Consider the following 13,467-nt stretch of genomic DNA (forward strand, 5'->3'; position numbering starts at 1 on the left):
CTGCTAGTAATAAATAACAGCTTAACACTCTCATCTCTTTCATAACCTCTATTAAAGTCATATCTCTTAATGGCTCACAGCTTTAACTTTGAGCTGATGGAGCTAACTAACTAAAGTTGGCTTCTTCAATCATTGGTGCAGATGTTTTTGCTTCATACCATTAATGTTACATACTTGAAGATGCTGGGAAATGTTTTTTTTTATTGTGTTATAAAGTGATTATAAAACAAGTGAAGACATGTGCAGGGACATATATAAAATTATAAATAAATATTTATTTATTTATTTTTAAATAAATATATAAAAAAGACCAAAATATGTTATACACAGAAAGACGAATAACAAAGTACAATAACAAAACAAAAACAACACAAGGGGATAAAAGCAGGTTGAAGAATGTGTATGTATGTGTATGTATGTGTGTGTGTGTGTGTGTGTGTGTGTGCGTGTGTGTGTGTGTGTGTGTGGCATTGAATGAGGCTAGATGGTCATATTTGACATATATCTACTCTTAAACACATATACTGTACACATGCACACATATCTACACATACACATACAGATATCCTTCCTTTTATGTGTAGAGCATTGGGGGAACAAAAAGAAAATAAATGAGTGAAATATATATATATATATATAATACAGTATATACACGTATATATTTATAATATGAATAATGATAAAGATGATGATGCTAGGAAATGTTTAACGTCTGGTTCAATCAATACTTCATAAAATACATCTGGACAATGTTATGGTGTTTGTTATTCACGAGTCCAGCAGAGGACGCTAGTAGCCAGCATTAGGTCAGCTACAATAATGAGGGTGGCTGATGACTGAATTGTGCACTGATTTTTTTAATTGATTATATGTATATGTGTTTTTGTATGTGTATATACTGCGTGTATATATCAAACTTGAGGCTTCAAAACAGCAGTCAACAAACCAGTGGGTGATGTCACGGTGACTACTTCCGCTTCTTATATACAGTTTATTCTTACATCATAGTCACTTTGTTCAGTAGCTCTCCAGTGTTGGCATTTCCAAAATTGGCCGTTGTTCCTCTGTTTTCTGCGACATCATCATCTTGCTGGCAATCATTTTGAATGATGTCAATGCCACAAGAAAATTGCAACGGTTTTTAATATAACAAAACTACTACTTTTTACTTGTGTTTTTCTCTTTATCTCTGCAGCAGGTCACACCAAAAAATGTACCCCTGTGACTGCCGCCGGCCCAGATGCATCAGATTCAATTCCTGCCCGCAAGGCCAGAGAAACCCCCCGCTGTTCCAGTGGTAGGAAGTCCAGTGGTTCTCCTCTTCAGTAAAATCAGTTCATTAAGATCCTCTGTGAAGCTTAAAAAAAAGTGAGGAATGACTGTTAAGTTGTGTCTCCAACGTGGACACCAATAACCACCAGTCACCCAGTGTGATGCGTTATATTGTAAAATGTTGTAAAAACAAACATGATATTACTGTCAAGTGCAACTTGGTTTTCCATTCCATGATTTGCTCATACCATCGTTTGTCTTATTCCACTCTGGAAGGCGTTTCAGTCATTCTGTACGAGGCCTTTAATGAAGTGTTTCATAACTCCAGCAATCCTATGAAATACCATACTATCCTGTACAGTAACTATATTAGATCTTCATTCATTTTCCAGACTTGCAGCGTGTCTTCAACTCGCGCACCGACTTTCTGAAGTTTGCAGGCAATGGCAACTGTCCCTACTGCTTGAGGAGAAATCAGGCCACTGAGAAACATTTGATGAAAAAACATTATCTACCTGCTGTCCATTTTACTGAGCATGGCACTCGTAAGTTTTATTAACATCGAAATCTAAATATGAGGATACTTTGTTCATTATAATGGATTACCTTAGTGGAGCATTTCTCAAGCATGCCAGCTGATGAAAACATACTAAAATACAACAATGTTCTTTTAAGCATCCAGTCATTGAAGGTGCTTGCTTGTAGTAAGTAGGCTATCTTTTCTCTTTTCAGAAAAATTTATTGTACCGTGTTTGTGCAAATACTTGATCAAGGGCAGAAGTCACTGGCACTGCTCATATTGCTCAAGTATCCTAACTCGGAAAGGTAACTTTGAGCTGCACTTAACGAAACAACATGGTATGTACAATTTTGTGGAATTCTCACAACTTTGCTGTTATTTTACTTTATTGTTTTTGTGTTGTTGTAAAAGCATGATTTCATTTCTGCTTTAGATAACTGCTGTGTAACAGTGCCACTACTAATAATGGTAATATTGTTGTTATTTTCACTGACTAGAAGTAATTATTGACTACCGTGTCTTTTTTACTTTACAGCCTGTACAATACTGCTGCAAAGCCAAGATGCAGGTTAGTTTACAATATGTCAAATGCATATAACTGAATTATTATTATTAGCCTTTTCAACATCTCCGATTTAAAATACGTTGCTTTACATCGACAACGGTGCATTCAGTGTTATTGGAGTGTCAGAATGATGCAACCATTTCAACTACAAAAAAGGGCTCTTTTTTGTAATCTGGACATTTTTGTAGTTTATTTTGAATACAAATAAAAGATCCACTAATAGTGATTTTAATTACTCCCGAGGAACTCTGGGACATAGGATAATCATATAATAATTCTTCCATTTTTCTCTGTACTTTCTGTTACTGGAAGCATATTCTGTGCTGCAGTGATGCCCAGTTTGCGTAAAACTGCTGTGAAAAGTGTTGTTTTGGGGCAAAACATCAATCAGTATCTTTTAAAAAAAATATATATATATATTTTTCAGTGAAATTGTGTAAAAAAACAAACAAATGTGCTATGTTGATAGGCATTAGGGTGATACAGTCATAGATTTGCATTCAAAGAGGCTTATAAATAAATAGTTTGATGGGGTATTGACTGCAAAAAAACAGATATTTGGCAGTCTGTCAATATAATAAAATACATTGCTCTGTCCTTCCCTTTAGAGATCTATCAGCCTGCTGTCTCTGCTATTGAGGAGGAGGTTCCCCTGAGTCCTGAACCCGGGTATCAGCAGGAGTTCAGCAGTCTGGACCGGGAGGCCCAACAGGCCGCACCTCTGCTTCAAGTTAAAGAAGAAGAACGGGAAACATGCAGACGAGGTCTAGTGGAAGAGTTTGGCATGCATAACTTGACTTTCACTGCATGTACAAACTTGTAAACAACTGCATGTTTTTTTTTTCCTTTATCCCCAGTGAGTCATCCTGGGTGGCAGAACTCAGAGCAACTGCAGATCGAAGGCGAGCAAATCCAAAAAGGTAACAGTCAAACGAGTCTGGAGGCAGATAACGCCGACATCGTCGTTATGGACAGTTATATTCGAGACCTCAGCGAACTCAACAGTGTGGAAAACGGCAAGACACATCCTCATTCGAATTCTTCAAATCAACATCTGGAAACACAGCTTAATAGTGGGGTTGGTGGAATAAGGCATCCGGCTGGGGAATCTCAGCACACCACACCTTGTTCTAGTTTAAAGGCACTCGATACCAAGAGGAAAGCAGGTGGGAAAAGAAAAAAATCTTCACCCCCCTCGAGTTTAAATACAAAGAAATCAAAACAACTATCTATCAGTCAGAATCCCGCCGGTCCTCATCGTTGTAAAGCATGTGGAAAGACTTTCCATTACATGTACACGCTAAGGACACACGCGCAAACACACGCAATGGATAAACTCCATATTTGTGGAATCTGTGGAAAGCGTTCAGAGTCTAGACAGAGTTTAGTCCAGCACCTTCAGAGCCACACAAAGAGAAACAAATGTGATATATGTGGCAAACAATTTTCTAATAATTCCCGTCTGGAACAGCATAGGAGATTTCACAGACCAAAGGGTCTGAATGTTATGTCATCAGCTTAAAAATCACAGATGGGGCGAAATCCTATAGATGTCATAAATGTATCAAAAGGTGCTGTGATTATTGGATTCTGACCTACTTACAGGGACATCCCATAGTGTACTTATGGGAGGAATAATTTAGTCCTAGTGCTGGGAAGTGTGTTGATTGTTGTCATTGTATTCATACATACTTTTTTAGATTTGAATTAAAAAAAACGTTGCAGTCTGATTTTTTTTCCTGTGTTTATTTTTACATAAATCAACAGTTTGGAAGTGAGTCTTTTAGGTAGATGTAGTCACAACAACATCAAAAGGATCTACATATAATGAAACCTGGTTTGAATTCAAGTTCAGGTAAAAACAAGGAATCCATTGGTACCAACCATGTCATACTAGCTTGTTGCGAAGGAGGCTAAATAATGCTCCAAACAAAAATATAAATTTTGGTGAGGAGAAACTGGCATGTTCATTTTGAAAGGGGTCCCTTGACCTCTGACCTCAAGATATGTGATGAAAATGGGTTCTATGGGTACCCACGAATTTCCTCTTTATAGACATGCCCACTTTATGATAATCACATGCAGTTTAGGGCAAGTCATAGTCAAGTCAGCACACTGACACACTGACAGCTGTTGTTGCCTGTTGGGCTGCAGTTTGCCATGTTATGATTTGAGCACATTTTTTATGCTAAATGCAGTACCTTTGAGGGTTTCTGGATAATATTTGTCTCGTGTTGTTAATTGATTTCCAATAATAAAAATATACATCCATTTGCATAAAGCAAGCATATTTGCTCACCCCCATGTTTATAAGAGTATTAAATACTTGAAAAATCTCCCTTTAAAGGGACTGTTTGTAACTTCTTACACGTATAAATCACCCGGGTCGGTGTCCCATGCGCGCTCGCATCGTGTATGCAGGCTCGTTGTATGCGAGCGCGCTTATTTTAGTTGACGTGTGTCGCCTCACTGTTTCGAGCGATGCTCGTTCATGTCTATGTAGAGCGAGCACAAGCGCGAGCCCGACGCTGACTTTCGTTGACTTGACGGCCACAGGTGTCGCTGTTAACAAGCATTTCTGATTCTTACAAACAGTCCCTTTAAAGGGACTATTTGTAACTTTCAGAAATGCTTCTTAGCAGCGACACCTGTGGCTGTGAAATCAACGAAAGTCAGCGTAGGGCTCGCGCTTGTGCTCGCTCTAAATGGACATGAACGAGCATCGCTCAAAACAGTGAGGCGACACACGTCAGCTAAAAGCACAATATCACTCTATATTTCAGCTGCTTGGCAGTAATGTTAGCTGACCAGACGAAGGTCTCTCCATGAATCAATGCTGATACTATATGTTTGCTTCTCCTGCCTCAGCGCAGGCTTCAGCAGCGGGGCTCCCCAGCGAGAAACTCGTCTCCCTCCGCCCGCATCCGGCGAGAGCAGGAAGACACCGGCAACCGGTCGGTAACGAGACAGTAACGTTTCTCTCTGCGGAGCCCCGTTACTTCCCAAGACACGGGAAACCTCTGTTGGTCTGGAGGAGCTGAGGCATTTATTTCTGCACAAACGTCCACTGTACATTCACTAGATATTCTTAGAGCTAAACTAACTCTTCTGCAGTGTGGAGTGAGCGCGCGTTCACGTCTAGAGGTGGAGCGAGTACGCGAGAACGCGCGCGCTGTCTGAGTGAAGGCGAGCAGGCAGAGGAAACGAGACAGCGGCCACACGAGAGCGCACATTTGCGAGCGCGCATGTGTGCCGACCCGCTACATTTATACGCTTAGAAAGTTACAAACAGTCCCTTTAATAGGCTGTTGCCCCCACGCTATTTAATTATTACAGTTTTTCTCAATTGTTTACACACAAATACTGGTACTTGACACACAATGACCACAACATGTAACTCATGCACCAACCCCCTGAACCAATTCTGCTAAACTACAAGCACAATTCCTGCTTTACACTCAAATTGCAGTTCTAAAACACACTTTTTTCAAAACACTACACACAATTCTCTGCATTTGGCACAATTTTCATGAAGAAAATCTCGTTTTCACAAGGAACACACTGTCATTCAAAATTCTAAAGTCAATTGCCCTACTATGCACACTGACTCATCACATGGGCAAACACCTGTCACACAGTGTTACAATTAGCAATCAGTTGATGCTTTTCATGGCTGGATTCGACATGTTAAGCGATATTTCCCCCGCTGCTTGGCCAGGAAAAACATTGCTTGTGATGTGGATGAGGTGCTGTGGCCAGACCGAAACAGAAGAGAGGATGCAGCATAGTTTTTTTTACTGTAACTGTATACAGTAAATTCTTCTGTTGTTTTGTATGTAGACCACTGTATGTGCAACTTTGTGTTGGTTGGGATGTACACTGTGTACATTGTTTTTGTGGGGAAAATAAAATATATTTGTTACCGTGTATTTGTGTGTTCTGAGTATAAAAACAATATTCTAAAATATTTTACAACACACTTATGTATGTACTGTCTGTAGTAAGTGTAACACTGAACAAAAAAAAGGCCTAAGTCATTATGATGAATGGAGAAGAAGTGTTTTCCATTCATCATAGTGTTTTACATTGAGCACATCAGTGTTCAACTGGTTCTTATAAATGTCTATTCATATGATGGTTTGTGTGTGTCATTTGAAAACAAAATACCATTTTGAGAAGAAATAACATTGTTTTGAATGTAAAGTTTCATTTTGCAGGAGAATTGAGGGGTTTTGCCCATTGTGTGTGTGTTTTTTGATTTGTGTGTAGAGTTCTGAGAGTATGAGGCATGCTTTCAGAAAATGTGTGTAAACAATCGAGAAAAACTGTAATATCCCAATTTGAAACTTCTAGGTGGTATGACAAGTCTTTATCATTATGACATTATAAAAGCAGAAATCTGTCACACTGGGAAACATGCTTTTTTTGATTGCACTTTTCCATATCAATAATATAATATCTGCTAGAAAACCTAAAAAAATGCCCCCTAAAAAAAGTTAAGTGAATATATATATCTATATCTATATATAGATATAGATATATAGATAGATATTGTGGATATACACTGTTATTTAAAGTTTTCCAGGACAATTTCGCAGTGGGTTATGGGAAATACAATTGAATGGACATGTGCCTTCCTCTCATAGCCAATCAGTGTTTAGGAGCTGTGATGATGAGTTTCTGTAGCTGAGTTTTGGTCCCAACTTCAGTCATGTCTTTCCCATGAAGTGGTGAGTGCGTCTCCACAGCAGGAAGGAAGGAAGAGGGAGGAAGCTGCTCCGGAGAGCCTGAAGGTCCTCACTCAGTTTCAGTTTCCCCGCGGGCGAGTTACTGCCTCCTCTTCGGGAATATGACCGTGTTGAAGATAGAAGAGCAGGTAAATCACCTCACTTTGTCTTAACTAGCTCACGTTCAGTTACCTCGTCGCTGTCCACTGCTTGTTTGTTAGGTTGTTGTCAACACCAGGAACCGTGCTAAAGTCATGTCACCTGTTGCCTTCTGTTAGCTTAGTGTAAACAGTCACTTTAATGTCAAATCAAGTGAGTGTTTGTTGTTGTTTCTGGTGGTGATGAACTGGTGAACACAGCTGTGTTAGCTCACTTATTAGGAGGTTAACAAGGTGGCTAACTCTCTTTGCTCTGCTAATGCTAGTTAGCAACTTTGTCAGTGCTAAGAGACAACCACAACAACAACAACAACAACACATAATAGATGTAACTCACACCCTGCCTTTTATTACTCCTCTACTTCATGTTTTTTTTTTTTTTTTAATTTAATTTTTTTTTTTTTATAACATTTATCCTTTGATATTGCAATATATTGTTATTAATTGTTTTTTATTTGTTTGTTTATTTTGACTGAGGTTGTGTTTTACCAGGGTTACAGCTTTTGGCAGTATAATTAAGTGGGGAAAAAAAAGCTAAGGTGATACTCACTATTCTCACTATTCTTTGTCAAAAATGCTTGCTTTCTGCAAATGTATGTATATATTTATTATTGGAAATCAATTAACAACAAAAAGTATATTTAAATGGCCATAGAAGCTGCAGGATATGTCAGTGCATGTCACAGCCTGAGAGACAACCACAACAACAACACATAATACATGTAACTCTGCCTTTTATTTACTCTACTTCATGTTTTTTTTTATACATTTATCCTTTGATATTTCAATATATTGTTATTAATTGTTTTTTCATTTGTTTGTTTGTTTTATTGACACAACAAACATTCATTACTTCTCTACTGTTTTCTTCCATTTACATGCATTTTCTTTTAAATATCTATATATTGTAATTTGCTTAATGAATTGTATATATGTATATATATGTTTTTTTTTTCAATATTATATTTATTGTTTTTTTGTTCATTTTGAAACAACAGAACAAACATTCACAAACGTCCCCAATAATAACATTCTCGGTACAAAGAAACTTAATAAAAAATAAACTAATATTAATAAAAAATAGCCAGTATAGATACAGTAAAAACATATATACAAAAAATAGATATATAAGTAAAAAGAATATACACAAGTAAAAGAAATAAAATTTAAAACAATAAAATAAAAATTATTTATATATACATTTATATACTATATATGTATATACATACATACACATACAAAAACACATATACATATAATCAATTAAAAAAACTCAGTGTACAATTCAGTCATCATCCTATTCTATCTCCCTATTCACAATCATCCTGCTCCAGCAAAGATACAAATTACAAGCTACCTTGGAGTGACGGTGGTATCACCAATCCTTATCCGATCACAGGGATCTACAGTCAGGCCGTTCATAAAATGTATGAAAGGTTTCCACATCATATAAAAATCCTCAACTTTACCTCTTACTATGAGTATATACATGTTTTAGTTTTTATTTTGTTCTTTTTTTTATTTGTATTTATTATTGAATTGACGCTTTGGCAATATTGTTCACCTGACAGTCATGCCAATAAAGCAAATTGAATTGAACTTGAACTCATGCAAGATAAGGTTATTAAAGTTAGTTAAAACGTCTTATCTCAAATTGGATAGTGTGTTTCCGATTTAACTGACCCGCAGGCCAGGGAGTTTGCTTTGTCAGCTGTCTATTTCAGCTCCCTGCACATTTTCCTCCAGGGCAGCTGTGTTCAGTCACCTGTTACTGGAGATAAGAAAGGCTGTCAGACTAAAATAGCAGGTGGTGCTGGTTCCAAAGTCTCCAGCTGTGGTGCATGAATTAGACACTTTCCACAAGCTTAAATCAGTTGTTATGGACACTGCTGGGCGCTAAAGGCAGTGATACGCAGGTCATGGTAGTGGACACATGCAACAGAATAGTGGATTTAAACATTGTTGTTTTTAGTCACACAAGTTCCTTAGTTAGTTAACCAGATAGTTTGGCTGTGTATGTGCTTGACAGTTTGAGAGAAGTAATTAAACAATACAGTCAGTCCATGTATCAATCAGCAGAACATTTGTATTTTTTGTTAACCCCTTACCATTTCACCTTCTTTTTTCTTTAGACGGGGTAGTGGTTGGGGACAGGAGATGTTCAGGGGTAGATAAAAAAAAGTCAACAGTAGATGTCACATGGAAGTACATCATCTAAAACTGGGAACCTGAAGATTATTTTTGAGATGCAGCTCAACACTGTACGTCAAGTTGTTGTCATAAATAAGAAATACAAATTTATTAATAAATCAATTCATTAAAATAAATTGTGAAAGTCTATAAGTGCGTAGAACATGATGATATAACTTTGTGAGGGCCATTCCCATACTCTCTTAGGTCTTACAAATTGTTGCAGCAATCTTTTGGGTTGCTACCATTTGTTACACAGATTTGGTGCTAAATATAACAATTTTTTACCACTTGAGAATTTATGTTTTGGTTCAGAATATGCCTAAATGGTTATAGTAAGATATTGTTTTGTAACTCAGTGGAGTTTGGATATAATATGAACTTCAGTCATAGTGGGTCAGTGATGATGCAGCTCTGTGGACTGTCCCGGTCTGACCAGTCTTCCGGACAGGCGTGCAAAATAACGGAAGAGTGTGTGTGATTAGATCCCCTTCTCTATTCTCCATTGTTCTCTGCAGTGCTTGCTGACAGAGAACTGGACAAAGGGACAAAAATAGTCCCACTCAGAGGGACAGGAGTGAGTGTCAATTTTGGCGAATGCTTCTGTTTGTCCTCTAGAGGGCATCCTGTAGCTTTGGAGCATGCAGAGTGTCCTAACCAGGCTATGGTCCTGCCTGAAGAGAGAGATGGTAGAGGCATTTAAGAGAACACACAAAATGAAAGCAGAAGGTCAAGCATACAATAGAGTGTATTGTTGTTTTGTTTGTGTTAACTTGCTCGGGGCTTTTCAGATGCATAGCCTACATCAGCAATATGCTGTTAATGGCTGGTAGCCAAAGAGCCTCTTAGCACTGTGTAACATCTTGTTTTTGCATAGTATACATGTAGAGCAATTACTTTAGGTCCAAATTTTCAATGTCCGGCTTATCCATTAAATTAATCATCACGACTATGGCCAGGCCACCATTAAGATACACACTGCCAAGCCAACATTGGTCATCAGATATCACCAAAATCTATTTAAAATGTCAATTAAAGGTAAGAACAAATTCCATACAATAGCTAAATAAATAGACTACGGCAGTGTTTCTCAACCTGGGAGTCAAGACCCCAAAGGGGGTCGCAAGATCATTTCTGGTGGTCGCCCGATGGTTGTGGAGAAAAAAATTAACATATTAAAAATAAAATAATATATTTTAGACTGGGGACTGTTTTTTTAGATTACATCGCCTGTACAAGTGATATAATTGTTAGAGTCAAAGTGTGCGTGCATATGAGTTTCTGACCGGGGATTTCCGGCGGGTCAGGCGGAGAGAAAAAGTCACGAAATGTATCAATAATCCACAGCGCCTGGAGCACATTGGACAACGCCTAGCTGCTAGCTGTTCAAACTAAACAAAACTGGGAGATATGAAATGACAAAAATCGGTTGCGAACATAAACCTGATTATTCTTGGCAGGTTGCTACTCGAAAAGTTTGAGAACCACTGGACTACAGTATAGTGAATACAGGACTTGGATATGACTAAAAACAAATGATAAGTAGCACCTTCAGTGTGTATTTTGGTTCATTCAAACTTATATCAGCTCAGAACCTTGTAATGTTAACGACTCATCCTCTGTTTGTAATTCAGTTAGAGCATCTAATGAATATTGTGCCATACCATACAGTACATGTAATATCAGGACAACAAAGGTTTAGTATAAATCACCCTCTTGATTTTAAAAGCTTTGAAATCTGTCACTGCTGTCTGTGTGAGTATGTATCTTCATACACACACACACACACCGGCCTTTGTGTTTCTGAACTGGGGTTATATTACACTAGTGCATCCTGTCGCATGGTCAATGCAGAGGTCAGTGTAAGCTGCATACTGTCACTTACACATGCGCACTGCCACGTTGGGTCTGTCACATGAAGTAAAGCTCAGGGGGGTGTATTGGTATTTCTGGATATTTGTGATAATATTGGGCCTGCATCCTCTTCGTTGTTGCGGCGAGATCGGGTTCACCTTCTCTATGTTTTCCCACTGATGCAGGAGCACCAGCTCAGCATTAATGGAAGCAGACATTTGAGCTCTGCTTGCCTCGTGAAAGCACAACACAAAATGGATTTCTCAGTTATTGTCAGACTGTTACGCTGTTTGTGTTTAGGAATGCTCAGTGTGTGTTGATCACTCTGAACTGTTTGTAGGATTTTTCCCGCCTCTTCCATATGCTTGCCTTGCTTGACCATGCTCTTGAGTCCTGATTACAACTTTAAACACATACACACACAGACATAAAGACTCATTTCTGTTTGGGATATGGCAACAAATGCGCTCTGTAAACATCTACGGGGCTGTGTTCCTGAGAGTATCCCCAGTGCTAGCACGCAGGATAGACAAAACATTGGTTGTTTATATGCTTTGCTTCCCAAACATCTTTCTTTGTTTGTGCCTTTGAGGCAAATCTGTAATGTCAACTCAGTGGCTGTAGGAGTAGACAGATTGTTAGGCTGTGTTTCATATCCAGGTTTTATAAATGGTAAGTCCATTAGACTCAAAATTTAGTCCTGCAGTTCGGCTCCATCCAACTGAATCACTCTCTCATTCGCCCTCCCTCGCACCGTCCCTCCCTCTGAGTTAATGGGGTTGTGCGGCTTGGCAAGATTGCTCTTTTTAGGATCTGTGTTGAATATGAAGGAGACTGAGACACACACACACACAGACATGCACATACAGACTGGTCTTGTTAGCTACCCTCGCATTCTTTGGCAAAGCCAGTTTGTTCCAGTTTTATAATGAGGAGATGGGGACTTTTGAAGCTATGCCACCAATACACCAAAGAGGATACTGGAACACACGGACACACACGTACACACCGATCTGGTATCCATATTCTTTCATTCGCTCACATTTAGAAGGAAAGGCCACTTCTATTTTAGCAACCAACTTTATGAAGATGCAGACCACTAAACTCTTATTCTAAAAACGTTGTAGTACACATGGTTTCGTTTTACTGTGCTACGTGGGTTACAGCTTTTTAGATCGTCTCAAGCTTGGCCATTTAGTAGAATAAAGGAGACCCTGAGTGCTTCACACCATTAATTTAATATACAATACCAAAGATCAGAGCTTTCTTGAGTGGATTAGCATTGAATCCATAAAACAAGAATCAGAAAATCACAATACAGCCAGTGGTAAACATTCAGGTATCCAGACAGCATTGAAGCTCTCAACATGGAATTGACTGCTGAAGGTAGCAGGGCTTTCAGTAATGAATCAATAGTGCTGCATCATCATTCTCTACTGTAGCATCACTCCACTTACACTTTCATTATTACAGTTAAATTAACTCACAGGGGACTCGTGGATCGGCACATTTCAGCAAGTGACCTGATAACAATCAAGCATCAAAATAGGGTCCTCAACTGTCTTTCAGTCCAGTATCTCTTGCTTCCCTTGCCATTCATTTTACTGTATTTGTCTCTTCTGTGTATAGCTCCCTATTAATCTCTGGCCCTTTTGAGTTATTTTGTTTCTCGGTTAACTTTTTATAACCATTTTTATACACCCATTGCTGTCAGCGTTGCCAGACTGGGCTGGTTTCTGCCCAATTAGGCTCCTGTTGATTAAGTTGGGCTGGGAGAAATAGCGTTAGGTTGGTAGATGAAATCTGAGCTGCTTTTGTCAACATTTGGCGGGGTTTTGAAAATATTATGAAAACCTTATTATCAAACAAGCTGTCATTTTATGGTCAAAAACACATACAAAATTCAGGAAACTTTGTTGTGTCTATTCACTCATATTATTGACTCATTTAAAGCTGCAGTGGGTAGAATTGGAGCAAATATGATTAAAAAAAAAAAGTTATTTTTATAAAACGGTCACTATATCCTGACAGTAGTGCATGAGACAGGTAAGCTGAACAAAATCATGTGCCTCTGTGTCCTCCGGTGCTCCTAATCGGATTTGCAAGATTTCAAAGACCCGAGGAAAACGACCAATCGGAGCCGAGCTGGAGCCTGCTGTCTCTGAGCAGCTGTCAATCACT

The 13,467-nt window shown here is 38.5% G+C and overlaps 1 protein-coding gene across 1 annotated transcript in view; it reads left to right on the forward strand.

Annotated features, from left to right (window-relative positions):
- Positions 1-4,087, forward strand: part of LOC119504016 (zinc finger and SCAN domain-containing protein 2-like) — a 4,435-nt gene extending 348 nt beyond the window's left edge. The window contains exons 2-7 of the mRNA XM_037796099.1: positions 1,196-1,297; positions 1,665-1,817; positions 2,005-2,130; positions 2,328-2,360; positions 2,966-3,121; positions 3,215-4,087. Of these exons, the coding sequence (XP_037652027.1) occupies positions 1,196-1,297; positions 1,665-1,817; positions 2,005-2,130; positions 2,328-2,360; positions 2,966-3,121; positions 3,215-3,879 (1,235 nt within the window). The 3' untranslated portion in view covers positions 3,880-4,087. The remainder of the gene's footprint in view (positions 1-1,195; positions 1,298-1,664; positions 1,818-2,004; positions 2,131-2,327; positions 2,361-2,965; positions 3,122-3,214) is intronic.
- Positions 4,088-13,467: the final 9,380 nt, after the last annotated feature.

Source organism: Sebastes umbrosus, chromosome 15, assembly GCF_015220745.1.
Source record: "Sebastes umbrosus isolate fSebUmb1 chromosome 15, fSebUmb1.pri, whole genome shotgun sequence".
NCBI lineage: Eukaryota > Metazoa > Chordata > Actinopteri > Perciformes > Sebastidae > Sebastes > Sebastes umbrosus.